Raw genomic sequence first — 26,943 nt, 5'->3', positions numbered from 1 at the left:
ATACTAATGTTCCCTTTTTTAGTCTTATTTTGTCTCACCTTCTGTAATCCCCCTTGCCTATTTATAGGAAACATGTTAAATTTGAAGTTTGAAGACGGATGTTTGCTCACTTTGATCTGTTGAGCTCAAGTCTAGTTTTGTCTGTTCTGTGTCCTGAAATGATTTTATTTTAAACTAATAAATATTTTGTCATTTACATCTTACGTTTTCAAACAGATATATTTTATTAGAGAATTTAACCCTTGTGCTATCCCATGACCCCACCCTTACATTGACGTGTTCTCTCTACCATGACAAAGGTGGACAAAGGTGGAAAGATTTCATGTAATCCATAGACACCAGTGAGGTTCTCAAATCATTGAAGAAAAAAGGTTCAGAGCACTGTCTAGTGGGTCTAGATGACCCAACTCCCAATGTTAAAGTGCCTAGGATAGCACAAGGGTTACAATGCAACACATTTCTGTTTATGGGGGTATCGTAATGTATGATGACATCCAATAGAAACCCCTCCCACCACCTTTGAGTTGACAACGGCGGTGTTCTTGTCATATAAGTGGTTTGGATAGCGCCACTGAACAGTTCAAACATTATTAAGAATTAAATCCAGCAAAAATTGAATTCTAAAATACTTATGAACTGCATAAAGGCCTTTGGAGAACATCTTGAGAATCATCTCCTGGAGTGAGCATTCAGTCAAAGTGTCAGTACAGCTTTCAATCTATGGTGTTTGCTGCCCTCTGCTGATGATTCCAAACACTTTATTCCAGTGACTCAATCATCTATATTTGTGAGACAAAAGACTGAACTTTATTATTTCTCATTTTGGCCCAGGTCCTTTCAAAGACAATTGCTCATTTGGTATTTTAGAATATTGAGCTTCATGTTGTTATTGAACGGGTTTGTTTGTGTTACTACCCAAACATTATTACAAATGTTCAAACAAAAATCCAATCGTGTTAAATTTAATTCTATTTTAAAATCGTGGGAGAAATCTTCCAAAACTGCATTAACATTCAAGTATGTCAGCTAAAAATCAAGACGCGTGTCATGTATGGAATTAATGGTGTCATATCATGGCACCATTAATTAGTTCACTATTAGAGAGGGAAAGCCCTTTCCAATAGTAAACTAATCAGTTACTTATCTATAGGTCTAGCTATCTTGACTAGGATAGAGACTGCTGGAAGCCAATCCTTGCTGTATTTAGGCAATAGTAAGGTAAATCCTTTTTTTTTAAAGTATTTGCTACAGACTCTTTTTAAATTTGATTTGGAATTTGCCGTAAAGAAAAGTATGGTTTTGCTTCAGACCTGGATGTGACCTTCCCTGGGGCCACAACTGGTACAAAATAAGTTGGGTTATTTCATGCAACACAGTAAAGGGCTTTGTAAAAGCTGCTGTAACCCTTGTGCTATCCTAGGCACTTTAACATTGGGAGTTGGGTCATCTAGACCCACTAGACAGTGCATTAAAACTTTTTTCTTCAATGATTTATGAACCTCACTGGTGTCCATGGATTACATGAAATCTTTCCACCTTTATCCACCTTTTTCATAGAAGGGAGAACATGTCAATGTAAGGGTGGGGTCATCTAAGATAGCACAAGAGTTAATTTGTCACAACTTGAGAAATTGAACACTCACACCAGCATTGTTGGGCCTCTATCAGAACTCATCCCTTGGTATGCCTATCCCAGGTGGGGTGGCACTATTCCATGCCTATACAGGTGTGGTGGTTCATCTAACCCTTGTGCTTTCCTATGACCCCACCCTTACATTGACGTGTTCTCCCTACCATGACAAAGGTGGATAAAGGTGGAAAGATTTCATGTTATCCATGGACATCCGTGAAGATCACAAATCATTGAAGAAAAAAGGTTCAAGGCACTGTCTAGTGGGTCTAGATGACCCAACTCCCAATGTTAAAGTGCCTAGGATAGCACAAGGGTTACGGTCATATGCAGATAAGAAAAAAGGAACTTGGCTCACTTGCAAGCGAACCCTAGTGTGATCATCTGCAATACGCACACATACAGACTACTCAGAAAATCAAAGAGCAAAAATCCAATAAAAAGGATTATGTGATGTAAGCGGTGTGCAGTATGAGAAGGAAAAGAAAACAATGACCAGAGCAAAAAAACAAAAAAGCAGAAACCACTTTTAAAAATGTGTTGTGGGCAATCATGGAGATGTGATCAAGTGCAAGTGCTAATCAATCTATGGTCAGAGAACTATTTATCACAGTTGCTTGTGGGGTTGTAAACAGGTTGGGTGAAGGGAATCAATGTCTTGTCGGAGAAATAAATGGAGCAGATTTCTCTTTTCCTCCTGCTTTTTTTAACTTCCCCAAATAGCTGTTGTCAAAGAATGAAGCTTCCAGGTGGATTTTTCTGCTCTCCAAAATGTTGTTTGACAACAAATCAAATGCGTTCCCCATCTAATCAAACTAAATCACACCATATTATTCTGGTCCAAACACAATCTAACTCGCTTCCCCTGATGGCACTTTTGCTTGATTACAAATTTGATTCAGTTAGATGGTTTGCTCTGCCACAGGTTGTACAGAGAAAAACATTTGAGAAGGCAATTAAATATTCTACTGCTGACAGCCGGCCACAGTATTTAAATCTGCAAAGAGCACTTCAACATTTTGATTGCATCCAAAACAAACTCAGGGCTTTTTTATTTTTTTAGTGATATCAGACATTTAAGAAGTTAAATAAAAAAACAGGTGTGAAAGTGAAACCCTTAAAAGTCACTCAGGTGAAAATCATGCTTTTGTTGTTTTTAACATACAGTACTATTGTGGCATTTTTCTGATGAGATGATGAGTATTTCTTTATTCAAATCGTGAATATGGAGCAGATGAAACAATGCTGTTGAAAAAACTTGTAGCTGTGACTTAGAAAAGAAAGTCTGTGGGCCACAAGCTCCCTGCCCCGCTCCATTCTGATACATCCACTTGAGGACAAATGGATCCATGTACCTCTTTGTTCTCCTTGTCTGAGCTGGAATCTGGCTCAAATCTGTATAGCTGCATAGCTCCAATATTGTTTAGCATTTTTGCTGCATCTGTAATTTTAGGTTGGGGTTGTGAGTGGCTGTAAGTTAGTGGGAGAGAGTGTAAACAGAAGGATGTCGGCCAGCTGGGGCGGGTTCACGCTGCGCTAAAAGTTTCGCCAAAAAAAAAAAATGTCACTCAAGATTTATTTCAAATCATAAATATATCTAAATACAGTCATTGTGTTTTCTGTTTTGATTCGTCACGGCTCACAGACTCTTGTAACCACTGAATAAAGATCTTCCACTACTGGTAAAACAAAAAGAAAAAAAAAAGGTTCGCCAAAAACTCAGAGGCAAATTTCTTATGAACTACTGCTGCTCTCCAAAAAATATGTCCTAGAAAATGACACAGTTCTTTCACAATTTTTTGTCTCAAACGACATAATCATAATTAAAAGACCACTGCTGTGAAAATACATCAAAAGATGATCGGAGTGGGACTTTAAGAGATTCCCTGCTTACTCTAAAAAGAAAATCTTAGAATAACAAACATTTAAAAAAATATATGGAAAAATATAAATATCTGTGTAAAACAAATGTCGGTTACTATAATGAGACTCCATGCAACAAAAGAGCAAAGATGTAAAAATGTGAGGTAAATATTGTGTTTAATAAACAAACATCAGTCAGGGAACTGACAATTGTCTGGGATGAAGGAGGGAGATATAAAGCACAATGCACATGTGTGTTGGAGGGAGGGAGGGAGGGAGGGAGGGAGGGGGCATATTTATCAGTTACACAAAGTGCCCCCATACAGTCAGGAGCATGAAGCTCTATTAAACATACAGATCAGGATCCAAGTCTACAGTACAAAAAAACGTAGCAGCAACATGTTAACATCAGAGACCGAAGGGGCTAACAAAGTAGTTTCATTTAGAAAAGTCACAGTTTTCTTAAAATTAGTTTAAAAAGGTAAAAACAGTTCTATGCATCTGCTAAGGGTCAATGCTACTCACAAAGTCTCTGTGTGAAATACATAGGTAGGGAAAAGTATCTATATATACTCTTATTATAAAGACCTTCTGGTAATGGCACAGTACAAACTCTCAGGAAACGCGACAAAAATATACAATGTCTTCACGTCACATTTGCAGATAAAAATGTAACTAAGGTCTCTGGCAAGCACAAGAGTTTCAGTGATCAAAAAAACAGCTTCTCATAAAGCAAAATAGAGGACACCATTTTGTTAGTTCAACTAGCTTGACAGAGTATGTCTTTTAATACAAAAATAAGGACAAATATAAATTAATATATATTAAAAGAATCAGATTGATACCCGGGAAGGAGGGGGGATTTACTGAGTAAGTACAGGTATTTATGATACAATAAATACTTGTCATTCATGACCAGGGAGGATGAACAGAAGGGTTTATTTTCCACCTGACAGGTGAAGTTTTTAACTGTGTGTGTGTGTTGTTCAGTCGCTGTATAAAAGAGTGCAGCTGTGTGTGGGGTCATGCACACGACCTCAGAGGGCGCAGGAGGCTCGCTAAAGGAGACTGATCACTATAGTGGGGACTTAAGTGCAGCTCCTCCCTGTGTTCAGTCTGTGCTACTGACGGTCGGATTTACACACAACACAGAAAGCAGGAAGTCGAAAGGAAGTGGTCGGAGCCGTCAGCTCTCCAGCGACAGGACACTGTGACGAACCATCGGAGTCATGATGTCAAACGAAACGAAGAATGGACAAAGTTCACTTCCGTGGGGTTTTTTTTCCTCTTTTTTTTTGGTCTTTTTTTCTTTACTTCATAATAAAAAATAAGTCTGTTTTTTGTACTTTACAATACAATTCAAGATTCCCACTGAGGAAGCATTAAATCACCAGTCCAGCACTGACGAGAAAAAAAAAACTCCTTTTGTCAGACAACTCTCCATTTTTTTCTTCTTTACCATTTTCAGGGGTCAGAAAAAAACACGGTTGAGGCGGAGAATACTCTGTTGCGCGTAGTTTCCTCAATGTGAGTGAAGATGGAAGAGGATCAAGTAAGGCGGGCAGGAACACAAAATATCTGGAGAAATCTGCAAAAAGGGGTGGACTCTTTTTTGTTTTTAATTCTTTCTTTTTATGAAGAACACTTTGTACAGCCGCACTTCACCACTTTCTCCACCTCCTGGACAAAGGAAGAGCCATCTGTGCAGTGGAAGGTGTATTTCCTACGTTTGCTACGAAGAGGGGTGCAGCAGGAGCCCTGTCCTTCTGACCCCCCCGGACAGCTGCCTCGACACTCTAAACGGGAGACCTTCTCCTGGGTTTGGCACGCCGCGTAGCCTTGCTGTCTCTGGTAGACATCTCGGACCCGTTCCCCTCTGCAGGCCACCTCTGGGATATGCAAAAGAATTGAAACAGTCAGAAGTCTACAATATAAAATGAGAGCAATATATTCAAATATACATGATGATATAAAATCTTCTGATGATGGAGGACAAATAGAAAGAATATTCTTGATCAAAATCATTGTGAATCAGGAGCAGATGAAAAAATGCTGCTGGAAAAGGCTTGCAGATGTGGCATAGGTGCTACAATCGGCAGGCCGAAAGCTCCCTGCTTCGCTCCATTCTGATCATGCTGACAAATAGTCCCGTGTACGTCTAAGTTAGCTTGGGGTTGTGAAGGGCTGTAAGCTCGTGAGAGAGTGTGCAAACAGACAGATGATGGGAAATGAGAAATTTCGAAAGAACCACTGCCACTCTGTAGAAACTATGTACTAGAAAATGACACAGGATATTTGATTTTGGCAAAAAATGGCTTTAAAAATAGATCAAAAGATGAAAGGAGTGGGTCTTTAAACAAACAAGCTGCATCTGACCAGCAGCAGCAGTTTTTTTGGCTTCTGTTAAACACATTTTTTGTGAATAAAGTTAAAGAGGTATCAGTGAACATCTTACATTGTTTTTATCCAACCAATCAATGTAAGGAAAAGTTCAAGAAGATCCTAATAGAAACTTTATATTACAAAAACCATTTGAAGAAATACTAATACATGTATTTCGGACCTGTAATTTTGTTTACAATGAGGACAAGGACTGAGGATGTTGTTCTTGGTTTTCTCATATTTTTTGGGGGGTGAAAGTGCCGGAGCACTTTCCTGCTATGGAAGATTTATATTTTTTTTATACCAAAATCTCTGATTGTACAATACTGAAATCTAATTATTCTGCTGATCAATATTGATGGGCAACAGGAATTCACCTACATCTTTAGGGTTATAGCAAAGGTTTTAATAGCCTGTGGCATTCGGCAAAATGGCAAAACCTCTTGTACAGAGCACATTTGTTACTACTTTCAGATTTTATATTAAAAAAAGCCAAGGAGAGGAAATATTTAGTTTGTTTCTTGTTTGGTAATAAAGTAATGAAAATGCAATCAAATGTATAAATTTACAGGATGACATTCTTAATTTTGTATGGACAAACTTATTAAGTACAAATTGTCATCCTTCCCCTTTAATAAATAGAATATGTATATATACTTAAAACACAACATTTAACAAATAAACAAAAAATAATAAAAAAAACAAAAAAAAGAAAACAGAAAGGGGTTCATACAAATTTACACCCTGGTTATCCAAAGATTCATGACCCCTTTTTGTAGTAGTAAAACCTGTCCAACACAAAACGTCTTCAGCGCTCATCTGTTTGCTCTGTTGTTGGACAGAACAAGTTAGAAAAAAAAGTCCTGGTGTGTAAACCTTGTAAGAAAAACCAAAAACATTAAAAAAAACTACAAATGTGAAGTATTTTTTAAACATTTGTGCCACAGACTAAAAAAACAGGCTTTTACTTGGTTTTTTATTAAAAAAATAAATAAAAATTTAGAATTAGAGACACAAAAGAATTAAATAAAAAAAACAGAACAAAAAAATAAAATAAAAAAAAAGATTTAAAAATATTAACCTATTCATGGGAAATTAATACTTAATTTTGTAAAATACATTGGAGATCATTTTGATATCAGAAATACTGCTTTATAGTTGAGTCAAAATAAATAAAAAGGTACTAATGTCCAATTATTGTCTATTTTAATCAAGACATGCAATTTTCCTAAACATGTATGTATAATCTTTAGAAATGCCCATTTTAGCTTTTTAGTTGAGAAAGACAGAAAGCATCAAACCATCTTATCTACATTATATGTAGTGAAAAGGAAGTAAAAAAGGGTTAGTGTGTTGAGGTCTAGTTTTCATGAGTGAAAAAAAATCCTTAAAAGAAGAAAGAAAAATGGATGAGGATTACATGCAATTAAGTAGTCTCACCTGAGTAGCTCCCCGCATGGGATTAAGAGGAAGTTCGGGAGAAGCTGAGTTGCAAAAGTGATGTTTTGAAGCATTAGTGCAGAGACATTGAAACAATGTTAGCAGCGCTCATTGCAGAGAACGGCATTCACAAACAACAGAGAAGGAAACAAGGGCTTTCATCAAAACAGAAAAGTGGGGGGAAAGAATTGATACGAATGGATTCTCCCCAAAAGATCTGCTAAACACAAATATTTATTAGTGATTCCTAACCTCTGTCGCAGGCTTCTCCTGTATAACCACTGTTGCACTCGCAGTATGCTTTGCCCAGGCCTGACACTCTACATTTGCCATGTTTGCAGTGAGACAGGCTGCAGGAGTTGACTGTGTCATGATCCCTCTCATCACAGAGGACACCAGTAAAACCAGGCTGGCAGCGGCAGGAGTAGGAGTAGGAGTTGATTGGGACACAAGTACCATAAATACACCTGTGGTTGGATGACAACAGTCAGAACACAGATAAATATGGACCTACTTATTTAGATTGATTAAAAAAAGTCACAGAAATGGCGTAACGTTCAAATCCAACTTACTTGTTCCCGTCACAAGGGTTGCTAACTTGCTGGTCACACAGAGTCCCTGTCCACCCTGGGTGGCAGGTACAGGTGAACCCACGCTGTCCTGTTGGGTGGCAGTCACCACTAACACAGGTGTCTCTCTGGCAGGGCTGGCAGCCTGGCTCCACACCATTTCCCAGCCAGTGTTGGGGACCCTGCGGACTTCCAGAACTTAGAGCCCCGAGGTCCAAACCAGCTCCTAAGTCCTGGAGCTTCCCGTTGATGTAAAGGTTACGCAGGCAGCCATGAAAACTGGTGCCATTGTGGCCTCCAGGGCTGTGCTGCAAGGCTGAGAAACCCCCAGAGGCAAAGGCTCGCTCCGGCATTCCTGCATGAGCAAAAGAGGGATTGTTGAGCCATATTCTACTGGCAAACAACAACAGATTAGAAAAATAGTTATCAGAAGAAATAGTGATGATGACTTTATCAATACTGTGGTTGGTCTCAGACTGACCTTTGTGGCAAATACAGATAGATTGTAAAAAAACAAAAGAGACAACTGTATACTGAAGTACATATATTTTTATCATTAAACCCAAAAAAGTTTACTTAGTTTCTGTTTTTTTCATGAAACCAGCAAGCTAGCTAGTAACTAGTAACCAATATGACCAAAAATGATACTTTAAAAACTGATCCTGATCTTTTTTTGATCTATTGTAAAAACGTTCCCAGTGGTCTTTTAATTGTAATTATGCTGTTTTTAGCCAAAATCAAAAAACCTGTGTTGTTTTCTAGGACATAGTTTCTGCAGAGCAGCAGTAGTTTATTAGAAATTTGCCTCTGAGTTGTGGGCGGGACTGTTCCCGACATCCATTAGTTTACACGCTCTCCCGCTAGCTTACAGCCCCTCACACCCCCAACCTGATATTAGCAGTGCAAAAAAAAGGCGAGTAATATTAGAGCAATCCAGTGGTTAAGTTTTGAGTCAGATGCCAGCTCATTCGAGGAAAACGAAGATGTAGAATGTAGAATGGAGCGAAGCAGGGAGCTTGTGACCCATACAGCGTATCCTCTACATCACAAACACAATCATTTTAAAAGGCACTGTTTTGTCTGCTCCTGATTCACAATGTTTTTAATAAAGAAATACTCAGAAATGCAATTTTCTTTCAATAAGTCCTCCATCTTCAGGAAAATACCACTAGAAAAATGGTAGTTTGACCCACCTTCTCACTTGATTAAAGTAACATTAACATTTTTTTTAACCTCAAATCTCATGAGATCCTATGGGGGAGACTACAATCTATCTGTTCAGTTTTAGACTGTATAGGATTCACAATTTCAAGAAGCTCTTTTAAGTGGAAAACAAAGGCTTTGTCTTGTTTCCCTCAATTCAAGCTACATTTTAACTTTTTTTGTAGTTTTATTCATTTTGCATCTTAAATTTAGTCAATTTAGCTCTCTTATACATATACAAGCCTGATCTTTTTACTTACAAGCTTTGGAGTATAAAACTCTTAATTTTTTGGTCAAATTTAGGCAGATATGTCTAGAAGCTTTGTAAATATGGATAAAAGAGAGATGTAAAGACATTTTTCCGGTCTTAATAATTCTGATTTCATAAATCACTTATAGTCACCACCCACTGTGAGTGGCGAAGGGGTTAATCAATGCACTGATTTGTCAAGAAATTCTAAAATAACGGTGTTCTACAAGAAAATCAAAGCCTCACCGCCCAGATAAAGGGGAGAATCTATGTTGAGAGTGGACTGCTTGTTGATAGAGCCGATGGACTTCGGGGGTCCGCCATCGATGGACAGAGACAGAGTCTGCTCTGCGGCGACCAACTCAACCGCATGAAAGCTTCCATCATTCACTGTCTCCACACTGATGGAAGGAAAATGAAACGGCTTAAGCAACACGTTCTAATCATCCATCGTGTCGGCGTTCCTCAGTGTGTGCATGCACCTGTAAATCGCAGAGGGTGGATAAGAGCCTGTGTCATAGCTAACTCTGAGGCGTCCCCTGTACAGCTCCATGGCAATGTGGTCGTTGTCTCCTTTGTACAGTAACACACCACTGTCCTCATCTGTTGCAATCTAAAAATAAAGAGGTATATGTTTAAAAAGGGTGTTAATTGGTTCCCAGAGATGGAACCAGACACCTTTAAAAGATAGTTTCCTTTAAAAATAGTAAATAAAATGTTATATATTTGAGAAATCAGCCAGGTGAGAGTCTACCTGTAGGCTTATGTTGGTCTGTGGTGAGAGCAGGTTGGATGGAAGCTGCAGGTAGGACTCTCGGTTGACAAAGTTGACACTAACGAGTGTTTCACAACGTTCACCCTCGTAGCCATGGAGACACTGACAGCGTGGGTCCGTTCCCACCACAACACACTGAGCCCCGTTGAGGCATTCGTGGTTGTCACATGGGCTGGTGCGGGGGAGGACCATTGGGGGAGCAAACTCACAGAATAACCCACTTAAAAAAAACAAAGAAACATTACCCAATCAAAGTGCTTTCAAGTACTAATCAATATGTGATGTTATTTCTGTATCAAATGTAGGTTAAATATTGTTTTCCCGTTTTTAAATGTTCTCACCTGTACCCCTCTGGACAGACGCAGGTGTACCCGTTCACAGCATCAATGCACTGCGCTCCATTCTGACACTTATTGTCTTTACAGTCATCGTAGTCCAGCTCACAATGCTCACCCACAAAGCCTGGAGTGCACTCACACCTGACATATTTGAACAAAACAGAACAAAATGCATGTTGATACAGGACCAAAACGAGCAACAAACAGTATTTAAAGACCCAGCCGCTCACCTTTATGTCTAAATTTACTTGAAGGCGCTTTAAAGTGAGGTAGAAAAGCGCTATACAGGTATACACTATTTGCCATTGAAATGGTTAAAGAAATTGCATTCAATTTTGAGTCAAACTGTATAGGTGAATGTCTCTGTGCGCAATCAAGTTTAAACATGTGAGGAAAACATTTAAAAAGTTCATAGAAGCCCACTATTCTGTGGGGGTAACCCATCAACTCATTCATTCTATCATGTAATCAAATCTTTAAAGCCTGTAGGAGGGAACACAAAGTGTGTGTGAGTGTGTCGGTGTGTGTCAAATGCACTCACTTGTATCCCTGAGGAGTCAAAATGCACTTTGAGTCATGCTGACATGGGTTCAGCTCTGGGGCACAGAAGTCAAGCTTCTCCTCACAGAGCTCTCCTACATCCACAGACATAGAAATCACATCAGCAGCTTTTCAACACTTGCCTGATGCATAAACTGAATGTTAACGTTGAGCGAATCAATATTGTCCAACACCCTCACACAGGATTTGTTCTTGGTGTTTGTTACTGTGGCTGTGAAATGCAGGGCACAGCATGTGTACGTGTGGTTCTACGCTCGATGATGGATGTCTCTCTCATGGCTAAGACCGACGCAGTAGTCTGATAAATGATCCCACTGCTTAAAGTGCCACATTCTTGATGATATTCAAGAGAGTATCCTGATCCTCTGAACTCCAAATTAATCACTGATGAGGCATCAGGGATCCTCCTGACACCAGTGAGTCAACTTCTGGAGTTATTACACAAGCTTGTGATGTTCAGTCACGATTTGGGCATCTATGAAATTAAAAGGTTTCTGCTTATTAAGGTTTTCGAAGACATCCTTGCTCACAATCTAATTAAAAACTGGTTGCGTTCTGCTAAAAATCTGTTGGAGGAAAAAGTGTCACCAGTTTGTGCAAATGGGAAATGATGAGCTACAACAAACACCAGTTCTGACCCACTGGAGGGAGGTTTGGAGGTTACTGAATGTTGCTTTGGTGGATCAGGCCAGGCCTTTTGATGCTTTATTGAACTACAGTTTCAGTCTGGAAACACATAAAGGATGGTTTAAAGTGGTTGAAACAAAGACATGTGTCTAAAAGTGGATGCATCAGAATGGAACGAAGCAAGGGGGTTGTGACATGTCCAGCGTATTTTTTTTACACTGTACCAACAACCTTTTTCCAACACAATTTTTACATCTGATCCTGATTCATAATGACTTGAATAAAGAAATACTCAGATTCGCAATTTTAAGCTTATTTCTTTTAATATATTTATGAGAAAAATGCTACAAGAACATGTTAAATACCTTAAAATTACAATGTTCATCAGAGTGGGTTTTTACTTTTTAAACCCCTAAAGAGGACAAAATGAAACTGAGATCCAAATGATCAATAAATTCATCGCCTTTTATTTCAAATAAAGTAACTTTCCTGATCTGATGTTTCCTGATGTTGAAACATTGCTCAAACTGAGTCTTAACAACTTTTTTTTTAACAAGCGGAAACGCCATGAACGCCTCCATCCTGATATCTGACCCATGAATGTCTGGTTTGAAATGAAGCTTAAAGGTGTGGTTAACAATCATGTGACTTTGAGGTGTTTCTACCAAAGAAACAGGCACTGCAGACATGAAGCACAACTGCATTCAGCAGGCTCACTCAGTGGCTTGGGATCTCACAGTTTTACAAGGTGCATGGAAAGAGCACAGGGAAATGACGTAGATTGGAAAACAAAAGGGAAAAAGGACAGACAGGGCAGAGAGTAGAACAGACTAACCTCTCTCCACCTCATTGGTAGCAGCTGTCATCCCCCAAAAAAACCCACCACAGCAGAAAATACGAACAAACAATGACAGATGAAAGACAGAAAGCAGAGCAAGATGGAAAAGAATACAACAAAACACCCAAAGACAGAGAGAAAACACGACCACAAAGGTTAGCAGAGCTGATTAGCACAGTGAAAAGCAGATTCACAAATAGCAAGAGACCAGTGTTTGTTTGATGCAATGTTTACACCGGGCATGTGACGCATCTTCAAGAACGCGCGTTTAGCCCACGGTGTTCAAACTGGGCAAGCAGGGAGGGGCTTCTTCTTTTACTCTTTTTCTGCTGTTCACTAGCGCATGTCTGTCTCATAAAGTTGGAAGAGGCTTAGTGTGAAATGTTAAAGCGGTGCAAGCCTCCCAAATTTTGCTCCAGGCTTTTTCTTTCTCAGCTCAATTCTGATTCTACAAACTGTAGAGCTCGAGAACAGTTGTAGAAACTTCTGTAGTTCCGCAGGAATACAAGAGTTTCAAACGTAGAAGCCCGAAACCTGCATGTGTGTGTTGTCATCGACTTCTCATTGGAAGTGGTTGCTTGAAAGTACGTTGCCGAGGGCGATGCGAACGTAGCTTGAGAGAATTTTTTTCTATAAATCAGTTTTTATCCATGCATGCATTTTTAGCTTTAAGTAAATGAAATGGGATTACAAAATGAAGCAAAGCACATGAGAATTCAGTGGTCCCTCTCAGGTTTGGGTTACCTGTGTATTCTGGAGAACACATGCAGGTGTAGTTGTTGATTCCATCCACACAGGTGGAGTTGTTCTCGCAATCGTTGTCCTCGCAGTCGTCAATGTTGATCTCACACGAATCTCCTTCAAAGCCCTCCGGACACACACACCTGAAGTCACGCACACACATTCTTATGGGTAAAAAGGATAGTCACACACTGAAGAAATGCAATGTTCGCCAGACTTTTTTAAAGTTAACTCTGCTGTTTTTGTCGCCCTGCAGAAGAAATGGGCAAGTTGACTATAAACCAAAAGGTAATAATAACCAATTAATAACTTTACCAGAATTCTAAAGCGAAATAGATCAATAATTTGCTAGTTGAGAAGCAAAACTCAAAAGTACGCAACGGAAAAAACAAATACAGTTTCCCTGAAAGGCTTTAAAATAGTAAATGATTTTGAAAAGACAAAAGCCAATTTTGATCTGATAAAGTACAATACTATCCTATATCAGTGACACATACAGATTATCAGTGCATGCAAAACATAAATCCAGTGTCAGTCACATCTACAATTTCCCATTATAGCCTGTATTTTAAACAGTCTGAGGTACACACAGGCACAACTACTGCACAGCCATGGAGCTGCAGTGTTACACATACTCCTGTGGATTAATAGCTCATTACATAGCCATTGGCAGCAATTCTCAATAAATATTTTATTTGACAATGGAAAGAAGAAATAGTGCAAAAATGGAAATGTGAGAAAAAGAGCTTTGCAGAGGCTGAAATTAGCAACCGAGGATTAATGATTGCAGGGTGGGAGTCAGAATTGGTTCTACAAAGAAAAAAGATTCTGCAAATGGGGGCTTTCCACCAATGAGGCAATTCAAAAAGTAGAAACGGTCTTGTAAGATGTTTACTTACTGCAAAGTTGTCTCTATTTGACATCAATAAAAGTCCCATTTTGATCATCTTTTGGTCTATAGTAAAAATGTTCCCAGTGGCTTTTTAATTATGATTATGCAGTTTTTGGCCAACATAAAAAAAATGTCCGTTTTTAGGACAAATTTCACAAGACCATTGGCTAGGTTTGCCAGCAGTAAACTCTGCTTTTTTTGTCGCCCTGCACAGTAAAATGGTCAAGTTGAAACATAAATAAAAATGTAATTATAATCAATTCATAACTTTACCAGAATTTTAATGCAAAATAATAAAACAATAATTTGCTAATCGAGAAGCAAAACTTTGCTGCTTTATTTCCAACTTCCCTGGTCGTCAGATCTCTTTGTCAAGGGCGTCCTGGCCAAGAGGCAGATTACAACACATCCCATCAAGTTTTATATAATAATAAAAAAAAAAGCAATGACAACAACACAATCTTAAAGATTTCATCTCCAGATCTTTCAGAAAAGCATGAAACCGATGCAAAGCTGTGAGAATTCGGATGGAGGTTTCAGTGTATTCTATAGAAATTGTGTCATTTGTAATTTTATTATTTTGGAAAGGGGTAATTAAAGCAGTTTTTGTTTGTTTGTTTGTTCTTTTACTAAGATCTTAGAATGTCACATTTACAAGGACAATCTGGCCTTTAATATAAATAAAAATGTGAACTGTATTAACCCAGTAAATGATTTCAAGATTAGAAGCATGTTTTAAAGGCTTTAATTTTTTTCTGATCTTGCTCTGTGTTGATGAATATTACCTAACTAGTTTTGGGTGGTACATATAAATAGGTGTTTATTTGCAAAATAAATACAATTCTTTTCAGAAACAAAATATATAATTTCAAGCATTTTAATTAAAAAACTGTTTAATAAACTTTTATTTTTTAATTCAAGACTTTTCCTCTTCTTTGTACTTTTCCTTTCAAATATCTGCTCCATGCGTTTTGAGTCAGAGCAGACCAGAACTTATTAAGACAAGTCAACTATATTTTAAGAAACACTCAAAGATTTCTCACCAAAAGTTGCTTCCGTCCCCTTCTTTCAGATGACAAGTTCCTCCATTCTGGCACGGGTTACTGATGCAGGCATGAATGGGATCTTCACAGTTTTGGCCCTTCATGACACAAAAGCTAAATGGGTATTTTCGATTTCTCTAATCTTATAATAATTATCTCTAAAAAAAAGGCCTGTATGTTGTTTACTAGTTGAAAATGACATGGTTGTGGTACCTTAAATCCATAAGGACAGGTGCAGCGATAGTAGTGCACGGGGTCATTGGTGCATGTGCCGTCATTCTTGCAGGGGTTGGACAGGCAGGGTTCACACTTTGCCTGGATACTCAGATCAACAGGGCCTGTGTGACGCACCAACCAACACAAACAACAACAACAAAAAATACATTAAATGCTTTATATTCAGGAGAGAAAATCGAGTTAGAACCCAACATTTAAACACATTTAGGGACACTCTGGATGGATCTTATGCATAAATAAAAATAGTAGGATATTTTTGCAGGTTAAAAATGAATGCAAAATCTTTTCAAATATTGATGGTAATGGTGAAAAACCCCAGAATTTATGATTTTTTTTTAATATGTTAAAATCTAAATTTAAACTTTAAAGTTAGATTTTCCCACTGAATAAAAAATAACATTTTGCAGCAGCTGCAAAATACATCCAGCAGTCAGTATCCCCAAAAAAGACAAAGACAGTACATCAACATTTAACATTCAGAAGACAAGATGCTGGTGAGAACATGAGGGCTTAAAGGGAAAGGGAAGGCAGGCTCAGTCTTCTCAGGTTTCTAAGGGTGGGGTAAACTGGGCCGGGACTGTCTCAAACGGGGCAATTAAAGAAGAGAAAAAAAAAATAAGTGGGATATCAGTGGCTACTTTACCTGGTACCAGAAAGCCACAAGGCCCGAGGACTTCTACAGTGCGTCAGTCAAATTAGGTCAGAGATAAGTTTCAGTCATGTAGTGGAAGGTAATGTGATATCATGAGGTGTAAACATAAGGTCAACAGTCAGAAGAACAGTTTCAGTGGGAGGAGGTGCAGCTGCAGTCATTTTGGATTTAAAAGCCCCAATTTTTGACTTACATTTTCGTGGGGACAATTTTTCAAAAGTGTCTTATGGGGGACCAATATTTCATAATTGTCCAATGAAGGATTGTGGAGAGTTAAAACGTAACTTGGTATTGGGTAATCGCTCAAAAAGCAGGACAGAGCTCTTTCTGAACATGCAACTGTCTAAATGTAATGAAAAACACATAAAGCTTGTTTTAAATTACACTGTTCGGAAACAAAAAAACAAATTCTGACATGTTTCTCTGGATTAATTATCTCCCAATGACAATTACCAAGGGTGAATTAATGAGCGATTTGCTAAAATAATGTAAAAATGTGTCATAACAAAGGCTTATAGATAAATAGTTTGCTTTTCCAATAATGCCCCTCTACAGACAGCTAAAATTTAGATTTGGTCATATGCGGTCCCCTCTGGTAGCTTTTGTTAAATGGTTATAAAGATCGCACATTAAGAAAAGTGCATGTTTGTTTTGTGCTATTTTTGGGACCGTGGATATTTACTAAAGAAGTCACCTGAAGGATGGTAGAGTTGTGTTTACCTGTGCAGGTGAATTTCTTGGAAGGCGTGGTGAGGAGCAGCTTGTCTGTCATGTCACCAGGCCCAGCACAGCGGGCAATGCCCGGCTCCTTGTACCCGCTTTTTACCCAGTCGGACAACCACTGCATGTGGCAGTCGCAGTACAGAGGGTTGGCCCCCAGAGCCCTGCAATGTATTAAAAATAGTGCAGCATTTATCATTAAGGTTAAAAGCACGAGTTCCCTCTCACATGATTTTATATACATCTTGATAGATGATGCACAAAATTATACTTCAAAGATTCAACTAAAGTTGTGGTGATACAATATAGTTAATTTTTTTAATGTAAATGAATACAGTCTATATAATTATTGTTCATTTTGCACTTAAAACTATTTTTTTTTAAATTATGAATGAAAATGCCTCTTAACAGATTTAATGTCTTTTTTTACTCACTTTTTATTTTAAGCAAACAAACAAATTGTCTTTGACATAACAGCTTCAAACAAAAATTTGGCATTTGCTGTTTTTACAAATGTTTTATTCTTTGTCGTAACAAAAAAAAAGTCATTAATTTACTGATGTATTGCTGTGAAAAAAAGTTTTCACAAGTTTAATGCACACAACACACGTCCCTCGGAGTCTCTATATGTTCACCTTCAGCCGATAGTAATTGACCCGACCATAGCAGCAACCTTGTCTTTGGACGTCCGTTTGCTTGCATCACATGTGCATAAAAAGGTAACAACAGTAGAAAACGCAACAAGAAAATAAAACAAAGTTTGCCAGAAACAGATTCTTTACTTCCTGATCTATTTTATACATTTTTACCAACATAATCTTGTTTGTATCTATGGTTAACCAAATGTTCTATACCTTTCTGTATCTTTTCATCCTTGGTTAAATGCTGTGCATTAATGCCACTTAGTATAACATCCTCAAGGTGTTAAAATATTATTTAAAAAAAAGAAAGAAGTTTCAGAACCATGAAAAGGCACCTTTTTGGATTTAGAAGGCACAATTAGTTATTAACATTAGCGGAGAGTGTTTCTTCATATTCCGATTTGAAACTGAAATATGAAACTGATTCATATCCCTTAAGTTCCAACCTCAACAACACATACACAAAAATGTGTAAAAGCTGCTAAACCTGCATCAGTGACCATCAACGTCAAACCAGATTTGAAATCCGTCATGCTTTGATTGTGTCACCGCTTTAATTCAATTCATGAAAAGCTCCCAGAAAGGGGTTGTAACTGCTGTAAGCTTTTTGAGCTTTTAGTTTCTCAGATCTTATCATTGGGACGCTCCGAGAAATGACAAGTAAACTGGGGTGGAACGTTGAAGTCCATGCTTTTTTTTTCTGGCCAATGGCTGTAAAAGTAATGATCCCCAATGACAAGCTCATTTATGACCCCGCGGACGCTGTCTGTGAGATACTTGATATCGTGCCACAACCTTTTTCCACCACCGTGACTCCATTACATGACCTACTGCTACAGTTTCATATATATATTTGACCTAACTCATGCAGCATAGGATGACTCTGTGGCATTTCTTTCCACTTAACTTTTGCTTTTCTCCTTGTCAGAGCACGGCTTCTCCTGTCAAATCTAACCCTGCAACCATTTTGTCTAAAATGTCCAATTTCCCTTCCTTTGAGAGAGCCGTTACACCAGTCTGAGAGAAAGCTACAGCCAAACACTGTTATACAAAATGAAGCTCATCTTCTGTCATCATCATTTCAAGTGTTAAAAAAGGCCAGTGTGAGTGTTGTGTGGAGTCCATGTTGTAAGAATGATCTTCTGCTCACTTCACTTCTTTTCTTTATGCATCCTATCCCAAGTTACCTCTCATGTTGTTTAAAGAATGCTGGAAAAAAGGCTAAAAAAATTTGAGAAATATCTTGGAAATATACATAGCACTTTTAACACTACAGAGGCTTTTACAGAAAAACAGAGGAACCTTTTATTTGTTTCTTCTGATTTTTTTTCTTTTTTGCCACAACAGGACTGATAGTAGTTGGGGAACCATCTACACCTTGGCCCGCGACTGTCAGAAGTGGAAAGATTTCGTTGCTGCCCCTAAGCATCTCAAGGCGTAAAAGGCAGTACGAAGAAGAAGAAGGACTGATAGTTAATGGATGGTTTTAACTATTTTTTTAACATTTCAGTTACGTCCGTGTTTAAAAAAATAAGCACAATGTTTATGGAAAGTACTTTGTTTTTGTAGATTAATGTCCCATCAGATTTTCATATTTAAAACAAAGGAATTGTCGTAAAAACAATGTTTTTACATATACTTTTCATTCCCCAGTGCTAGAAATAGTTTTCTTCTTAACTCCAGAGTGTAAGGTGTAAAGGTGGATGGCATCAGATTAAAGACGTGCTTTGAAATGACTGTTTCTGTGAAACTCACAAGTGAGAAAGCGATGACAGATCCTTGAAGGCTCCTTCAGGTATCAGGGAAATGTCGTTGCCATGGAGAGACCTAAGAAAGTGCCAATGAAATGGGGTAAAAAAAAAAGGAAAAGAAAAGAAAAGAGGACTCAGAGATGTGGATGTTTGGATGGTACATTCTGCAACAGTTTGGCTTTTTGGCGCCCTTTCTGTCTTTGTCAGCACGGCTACTCACAGCAAACGAAGAGACTTGAGTCCATCAAACGCCCTCACTGGTATGCAGCGCAGACGGTTGTAGCTCAGGATTCTTTGCACACGGAACAAACAGGTTGGCATGGAAACTTTCAGGAATTTTTGTGGCAGCATATTTTTAAATGTCCTGCTTAAATTGTAATAAAGTTGCACACAAAGAACCTGTCAAATTCAATACATTGGACTGGAAATAAACACGTGTTTCATTCCAAATCAAACAAAAATTTTGAATTTTTCCCTCAAGCTTCAGAAGAAAACGCTGAAAAAATCCAGCTGCATCAAAAACAAAATCTGACAGCATAATATAATATCCCCTTTTGAGCTCATTTTGTTGCTGAAATGTCTCTGAACTTTATGGAGTTCTCACACACACACAAAAAAGAAATCAGCACAAACATTGCAAAGGGGTGGATGAAAAGCCAGACTCACAGGGTAAGCAGCTCGGACATGTTACTGAGGCTGTGGTTGGACAACGTGCTGATCTGGTTGTTACTCAAATCACTGAAAAGTAAACAGTACATGCATGAACATAATGCATTATGACTTTTCCAATCTTAGCTTGTTGGCTAAATCAATTGATAGTCACACACAATAAATATCCAGCATCAAAACTGTTAGTTGCTCTTTTAAGCAGAATGCAAGAAACAAAAGCTGAGACACACTCTCCTGTATGTTTGAGAAACCCTTAAGGATCATGTGGGTGATACTTACATGAGAGTTAAGTGTTTGTAATTGGAGAGCTCCACAGGAACTTGGGTGAAGTGGTTCCCATCCAAATACCTGTGACGGACACATGGAACGAGAACAGACCACACACATAAAAACACACAGGTGTTTAGAGTTAAAAGATCAAAGATGAAACGAAAGTTTGGATTCAGAAATCCCCGTTGAGAACATGCGCCGGAGAGTCTGTTAGGATTTTATACTGTTTAGTTGCATAGGGCGTGTTTTTACTCATCCCAGTATTAAATTCCCACTCAGATCATCAAGTGTTCCCAGTAGTCTTTGCATCATGATTATGCTGTTTTTAAGCAAAATCAAAAAACCTGTGACTTTTTCAAGGACATACTTTCTGCAGAGGGGCAGTAGTTCATTAGGAACTGTTGGCGCAGAGTAAGATTTGAATGTATGAAAGTGATATGCATTTTAATTTGGTTTCTCCGGTTTTTCAAATGAAATTGTAATTTTTCTTTAAACAAAGATTGCAGTATAAAAAAGACTATCTATGTGTGTGGTGTAAATTTGCAAAACAGGGTATTGATGTCAAACTCACAGTTCAGTGGTCTCTTTAGGCAGACCTTTTGGAAGTGTGGTGAGACCTTTGTTGCTGCAGCGCACCACCGTGTCCAGACAGGAGCACTCAGCCGGACACCTCATGACAGGAGAGCAGCTGTTCTCATTGTTGCCTGGTGGATAAGTTATGGAAAAGAGTTGATGTAAACCTGTGTGCTCGAGTTAAGTTCATCCTTTTTATTTCTCACCATCTTCACAGGCAAAGTCCTGGACAGCTACGTCCTGAATAGGAATCTCTTTGAGGAAATATGGATTTTGACAGCGAGGATTTCCGGTGACGATGCGCTTCCTCCTCAGCCAATCCCCGAGCCAAGCCAGGTGACAATTGCAGTTGAATGGATTGGCCAAGAGGTTTCTTAAAAAGGAAAAGGATGAGAGGTTAAAGACAGCAAAGGATTTTGCTGCTCATTTCGTGCATGCGGACTGTTTGTGCTCACAGCGTGGACAGAGAGTGCAGCGTGTCGAACGCTCCGGGGGTCATGGAGGTGACCTGGTTGTCATAGAGTGAAAGGAGACGAACTGAACTCAGACCCACAAAGCTGCTGTTGCTCACACAGCTGATTCTGTTGCTCCTCAGCATGCTGTTCAGACACAGACACAAATTTACTAATTAGTTGTTCACAAAAAAAAAAAAAACCCAATATGAGAACATTAATTATGCATGCTCTTCCAATATTGGGAGTACAATGTCAGGATGCGGGACCAGATTTAAATATTTCCAGGACTCACGAAGCGTATGCATTTCAGAGTGGATGTGTGTGTACCCACAGTGTGCGGAGGCCGCCGAGTCCTTTCAACATGCTGTGGTGTATGTTCTCCAGCTTGTTAGATGTCAAGATCAGCTCATTGACCCCTGAAGCTCCTTCAAACGTACCCTCCTCTATGTCAGTGATGCGGTTGTTGCTCAGGTTGCTGCAAAGAAAAGAAAAGTGGAGATAGTTGAAAGGAGATGAGCGACCCAGTCACATGCTTCTGTGTGACTTTGGGTTGTTTCCTTTTTATATTTGCGGGACTTGACTTACATTTTCCGCAGATGAGGCAACTTTTTAAAGATCCCTGTAGCCTCGAGAACAGTGAATTCATTGTTGTTAAGACGCCTGAGAGCAACAGAAAAGAGATGGAACAGGCCAAAGGATTTCAACAACGAAGATTCTTTCACGGCACAGCTTTGAAGGGAAATGAGAAAATCAAACAACTCACAATTCAGCTGTGTACTGAGGAATGTGATCTGGTATTTTGGTGAGTTTCTGGTTGGAGCAGTCGACTGTCGTGCCCTCGCAGCGACATTTCTCAGGGCAGGCCAAGTCGGCAAAGCAGTCTCCTCCCAGTTTACTGCGGTAATCCTCCGTACCTGTTTGAATTACAACCACAATGTTACTGAAGACATTTGCAGTGCAGGAGTCAACCCCGTGCAGTTTGCTGGAACTGGGTCATAAGAAAACACAGCTAATGCTCAAAGTGTGGGGTGTGATACAATAGAGGGGTTTCTGGAACATTGAATCAGGGTTGTGCTAGTTTAGTTTTAGACGGGAATCAACCATTACTCATGATCAAATGCATTGGAGTGTAGATTTATGATATTTTATTTGTACATCACAGACTTTTAGGAGCCAGATCACACGAAGACATGTAAAGATCAACAAGTACAGACAGCCATGCACCCAAAGGAGAAAAAAAAGTGGAGTTTTTCTTTCCTGTCAGACTACTAAGAAAATGTTAGTCTTAGAAACCACAGCACACGTGAAAAAGCATCAAAAGTCAGAGCAGAAGTACGCCTGTGCAGATGCAGACTGTCATCTCTCAAAACACACACGCACAAAGACTGCAGGCAGCAACAGGAGTTTGCTGTCTCTTGCACCTTTGGCCATGCTGCAGGGATTTGCCGGGCCGTTCCATGGTGCTTGACAGAACCATGTTCCACTTTTAGGAACCTGGCAGCCACATGGTTAGATCAAGCACAAAGGAACAACCTGCTGACTGACTGCTCCTCCGCTGGAACACAGGGGTGGGAAGGACAGAGGGCAGGAGGAAGCAGGTGAGATCTAAGGACAAGAAAGGATGGGACTGTCTTTTCTTGGCATTTCCACTACAATTTCTATTAGAGAGGGAAGACAGCTACTGGCAAGAAGGAAATAGGATGGTGGTGGGGGGTCAGGAAGTGAGGGATGGAAAAAAAAAGGCTAAAAGCAAAGGATTAGGAAGAATAGAAAAATGAGGGGGGACACTTTAAGGAAGATGGCATAAAGTTTGAAAAATACAATAAATAGGAAAATGCAGATGAGAATAAAACAAAGAAAAGTGTAAAGATGAACGGTAAAAAAGAATAACAAAAAAACTAAAAAAGAGAGGACGGAAAAAAACACGAAGAAGGGTCAGGGCAGGCAGAAAAGTACCGTAAAGTGACAAAAGACGGAGAAGACAGCAACAAACAACGAAACTCACAAAGAACAGAATCAGGAGTGGAGCAGCTGCTACAGGAATGGGAGGAGAGTTACTGCAGCACTTAAATGCAAGAGAAGCTCTGACTTCTGGGTTAACACTCACATATCAACACGACACACGTCATACAGACAGAAGACAATCAAAGAAAAGTTGTTTTAAAACTTGTTTTTATTATTTTTCTGGTAGCGGGTGGTGTGCAGAGGACGGGAGGGAATTACAGAGGGGTCAGAGGTCAGCCCTGGGACGTGAGGTGAGGAGGTCAGACTTGATGGATGTGGTTTGTGTGTGCGTTACTTACAGCCAACATGGTGTACTCCTTGATTTTGTTAGAAAGGCAGTAGAAAAAAAGAAAAAGGGGTTTTATTTGAACAGAAAGGAGAAAAAAGCACGGGAGGGTAGGAAAAGGTGCAACACGTGCCGCAGGTTGCAGGCTGTCCCGCTCAGTGATTCACTGAGAATTATGACTGACCTGTCAGTTGTGAGAGTCGTGATGGTATTAAATGGTAAAAAGTACATCTGGAATAGATCTAATAAAATCTATTTCTTGGAGATGTTGAAACTAAAACTATAAATAATCCACTAAACTCTTTAAATGTACCCCAAAAAAACTCCAACAAACATAAAATGTAATGGGAATTTGATTGAAGTGATTTTTGATGATATTGATTGAGGAGTGTAATATCTATCATGTTCCACAGAACAGGACACGTTTATTGAACTTTTCAGCCAGAAATGTTCTTGAATTATGCAGCCTTGCCCTGCATGTGGCATATGGTCTTTGAAACCTCTGTACCCCCCCTAGTGAGCTGCAGAGTTAATGACTACAGTGAGCGTGCACACACACACACCCACCCAGCCCTCCTCCGTATGCGGCTCTGGTAATGACCGCCTTTAGTCCTGCTACTGATCTCAAATGCATGCGTGATTTGCATATTTCTCAGCACCCCTCTGAGCATGGCGACTGGGTGACCTTTTGATGTTCTGCAGCGAGAGGCACAAACACAAATGCTCGCAGGCACACACTCGTACTGTGGCCATCATTAGATGTGCTAAGAAGCCCGGAGGAGGAGTGCAGTCTCCATGATAACTACATGGATGGTCTAATTGCGTACAGTACTGCACAAAGTGGCCTGCAGACACCAAACTGATCTTATTGATCCTCCAATCAGCTTTTCATCAAAAAGCAGGTGCGTGATGCATCACAACCTGATTTTAACCACAAAATTAAGTGTTTTAGCTCGTAAAAGAGTGTAAGTCGAGGCGAGTCACTTAAAGTGCCGTGAGTATGCAGAGAGTGAGCAAACAGTGTCTGAAGCACACACACACCAAAACACAATCATGCTCAGAGTACAATACCTGGGATGAAATACTGTTCTCTAGCTAACGGAGAAACAGAGAGTCAAAATTAAGATCAACAAATGACTAGAAGGCTAGACGAAAAGATAACAGCAGCCACATGTGTGGGTGAAAATAAAGAAATGTTGCGCTTTTGCGGTTAGTAGAAAGAGGCCGAAGGGAAACCTCAGCAGGAAAACACAGAATGAAAACAGAGGTGAGGAAAGTTTGTCATAAGTTGGATGTTTGGGGATCTGGATGTACACATTTGATTGATCAACTACAAAGGAGTCAAGCAGCTTTTAGAACTATAAAGTTCAGAGTTCCACTGAGGGTTAAGCTTAAGGTTAAACGAAGTGAGTTGTTGTGTGAAACATGGCTCCTCTGTGGAGTGTTTAAACAGCTGGAGAACATCTCCTGATTCAAATACTTAGTGGGCTGCTGTGCAGCCAGCACTACATACCAAACCTTCTTGTTGTTGTCTGACTGTGGCTCTTTTCAATTGTAGCTTCTAACGTAATCACAATGAAACGATCAGCGATTCACGATACATTCCTTTCTTGTCACGAACAGAGCTATCCTCTGTACTGTATTCAAACTTATCAAAAATCTCTTAATACTTAACCATTTAATAGGTATTGTGATACTGTATTTGTGTCTGACATAGTAGCAAAGAAGCGAAACTATCAAAGCTGAAATGAGCGAGGTGATTCAGATTTTTTTGTTTAAACTGTACATTCTGAAGATTAACTTCAACCGTTTAACAACAAAAAGATTATCTATAATGTAGTTTTCTTTGTTTTGAGTTAGTTACTTAATTAAAAAAAATCCATTTGTTCTTATTTTAAGTTTTATTTTTAACTATCTGAAGTTCTACAAAATTTAACTGAAGAGAAGCAAAATGTTGAGGCCAGGAGTGAAGGACCTTTTTTTCTTCATTTTGTACTGTGTTTGCCTCTGCTTTCACTATTTCAATCAAACTTTTCCATGACTCTCTTGGAGTTCTAACCTGAGCAGCGGAACTTCTTGCTCTTGATCTGTCCGATTCGTTTGTTGGCGAGCCGGCGTGGGCTGGTGCATCGGGCGCCGCTCGTCTCAATGGGGTTGTCCTGCAGGTAGTCAGCCAGCCACTTCAGGTGACAGTCACAGATAAAGGGGTTTTGGGCTAAGTGGCTAAATCACCCACATGCAAAAAAAACAAACAAAAAAAAAAACAAAAACATAAAAAAAAACTTTAATAAAATAAGTGAAAACACATTAATGAACTGTTAGAACGGTATCTAATAAATATGTGCATTCAAAGCTATCAACATTTTCAGAAAAATATTAATTTTGCAAAAAGTTTGTTTCACAGAGTTACATCGTATTGAATATAAATGTAATAGATAAAAAAGATACTAATGAAACTTTTTACTGATGTTTCCATTCAATTTATTTAATCTGAGGCTTTCTCTAAGAGCCTGATGATTTTGGCATTTTAGGTTTTTATCTATACACATGTTCAGAACTCCAGTAATGCAGTGCTTTAAATAGTTTTATTATTATTTTCATCCTCTATTCACATCCTCTGGCAGTTGTTAGTTAAATGTGTGTGTTTACATACAGGGTTTGTATGGCTCTCAAAGATGAGAAGGTCCCCTTGGCAATGGTTTGGAGCTTGTTGTCATACAGTGAGAGCAAATTGAGGTTATGAAGATCCTGGAATGCGTCCACGCGCAGACATGCTATTTTATTGGCGTTTAGTAAGCTGAAAAAAGAAGCAAAATTTGGGGTGAAATTAAAATCTTTTCTATTATTTTGAAATCTCTGATTGTTAAAACATGGAGAACAACATTTCCACTCAACCCAAATCTCTTTATCTGTTTCGAATATTCGTGTGAGTGTGAACTTACAGCAGCTGCAGAGAAAACAGTCCTTCAAACAGACCCTTGGAAATCTCTGTGATCTTGTTCCCATATAGAACCCTAAAGAGAAAAAAAACCCTTATCTATATCAGGTGACAAACTGAAATAATTCTTATCCAAGAAAGTACAACATACACAAGCATCCCTTGTGTTAAACCTCAATTTTCTGCTCATAAACGTTTTCTGTTTTTCGATTTACAGACAATTTTTTTGCAAAGTCACTGCCATGTTAAGGCAGTGAGAGAAAACAAAGTAAAAAATATCAAAAATTGTAACTTCCCTAAGTCAATCAAAAAGAGGATTAATGAATTTAAGAAGAATTTCCTTCCTTAATTTTAGTGTTTAACTTAAAGATGGATGGAAAAAAGACGGGTTTATATAAATTATTTAAACAATCCCATGTCAATTAATCCCTTCACGCTGTATGTCTCTAATTTGCAACATATCGTTTAATACAGGACTCCACTAATACTATGGTCACTTATCCCAAAATGTCACAACATAAATTGGTGTTTTTCAGCTAATACAGCATGTTGCGGCATTTGTAATCAGTCGCATTTTTACATGGCACAGTGCAGA

At 38.9% G+C, this 26,943-nt stretch overlaps 1 protein-coding gene across 17 annotated transcripts in view; it reads right to left on the bottom strand.

The window, feature by feature from the left end:
* Positions 1-3,653: 3,653 nt before the first annotated feature.
* LOC101173607 (slit homolog 2 (Drosophila)) overlaps positions 3,654-26,943 on the bottom strand; it is a 96,811-nt gene continuing 73,521 nt past the window's right edge. For 3 of the 17 annotated variants that reach the window (XM_011475060.4, XM_011475065.4, XM_078943642.1), the window contains 25 exons: positions 26,353-26,424; positions 26,064-26,207; positions 25,470-25,633; positions 21,884-22,034; positions 21,706-21,780; positions 21,452-21,595; positions 21,121-21,264; positions 20,872-21,038; positions 20,664-20,796; positions 20,102-20,170; positions 19,820-19,891; positions 19,374-19,445; positions 19,158-19,229; positions 16,762-16,925; positions 15,366-15,490; positions 15,153-15,250; positions 13,221-13,360; positions 10,992-11,085; positions 10,454-10,591; positions 10,092-10,332; positions 9,820-9,950; positions 9,584-9,738; positions 7,888-8,239; positions 7,568-7,782; positions 3,654-5,382 (listed from right to left, as the gene is read on the bottom strand). In XM_011475060.4, the coding sequence (XP_011473362.3) occupies positions 5,126-5,382; positions 7,568-7,782; positions 7,888-8,239; positions 9,584-9,738; positions 9,820-9,950; positions 10,092-10,332; positions 10,454-10,591; positions 10,992-11,085; positions 13,221-13,360; positions 15,153-15,250; positions 15,366-15,490; positions 16,762-16,925; positions 19,158-19,229; positions 19,374-19,445; positions 19,820-19,891; positions 20,102-20,170; positions 20,664-20,796; positions 20,872-21,038; positions 21,121-21,264; positions 21,452-21,595; positions 21,706-21,780; positions 21,884-22,034; positions 25,470-25,633; positions 26,064-26,207; positions 26,353-26,424 (3,589 nt within the window). In that variant the 3' untranslated portion in view covers positions 3,654-5,125. Of the gene's footprint in view, positions 5,383-7,315; positions 7,360-7,567; positions 7,783-7,887; positions 8,240-9,583; positions 9,739-9,819; positions 9,951-10,091; positions 10,333-10,453; positions 10,592-10,991; positions 11,086-12,473; positions 12,498-13,220; positions 13,361-15,152; positions 15,251-15,365; positions 15,491-16,761; positions 16,926-19,157; positions 19,230-19,373; positions 19,446-19,819; positions 19,892-20,101; positions 20,171-20,663; positions 20,797-20,871; positions 21,039-21,120; positions 21,265-21,451; positions 21,596-21,705; positions 21,781-21,883; positions 22,035-23,423; positions 23,442-24,481; positions 24,506-25,469; positions 25,634-26,063; positions 26,208-26,352; positions 26,425-26,943 lie in introns of all 17 variants that reach the window. The other 14 variants (XM_020703006.3, XM_020703015.3, XM_020703021.3 and 11 more) reach the window with 9 other exon arrangements.

The sequence above is a fragment of the Oryzias latipes genome (genome assembly GCF_053564925.1).
Source record: "Oryzias latipes strain Hd-rR chromosome 1 unlocalized genomic scaffold, Olatipes_Hd-rR_3.1 chr1_Y".
Lineage (NCBI taxonomy): Eukaryota > Metazoa > Chordata > Actinopteri > Beloniformes > Adrianichthyidae > Oryzias > Oryzias latipes.
This window is presented reverse-complemented; position numbering and strand designations above follow the sequence as displayed.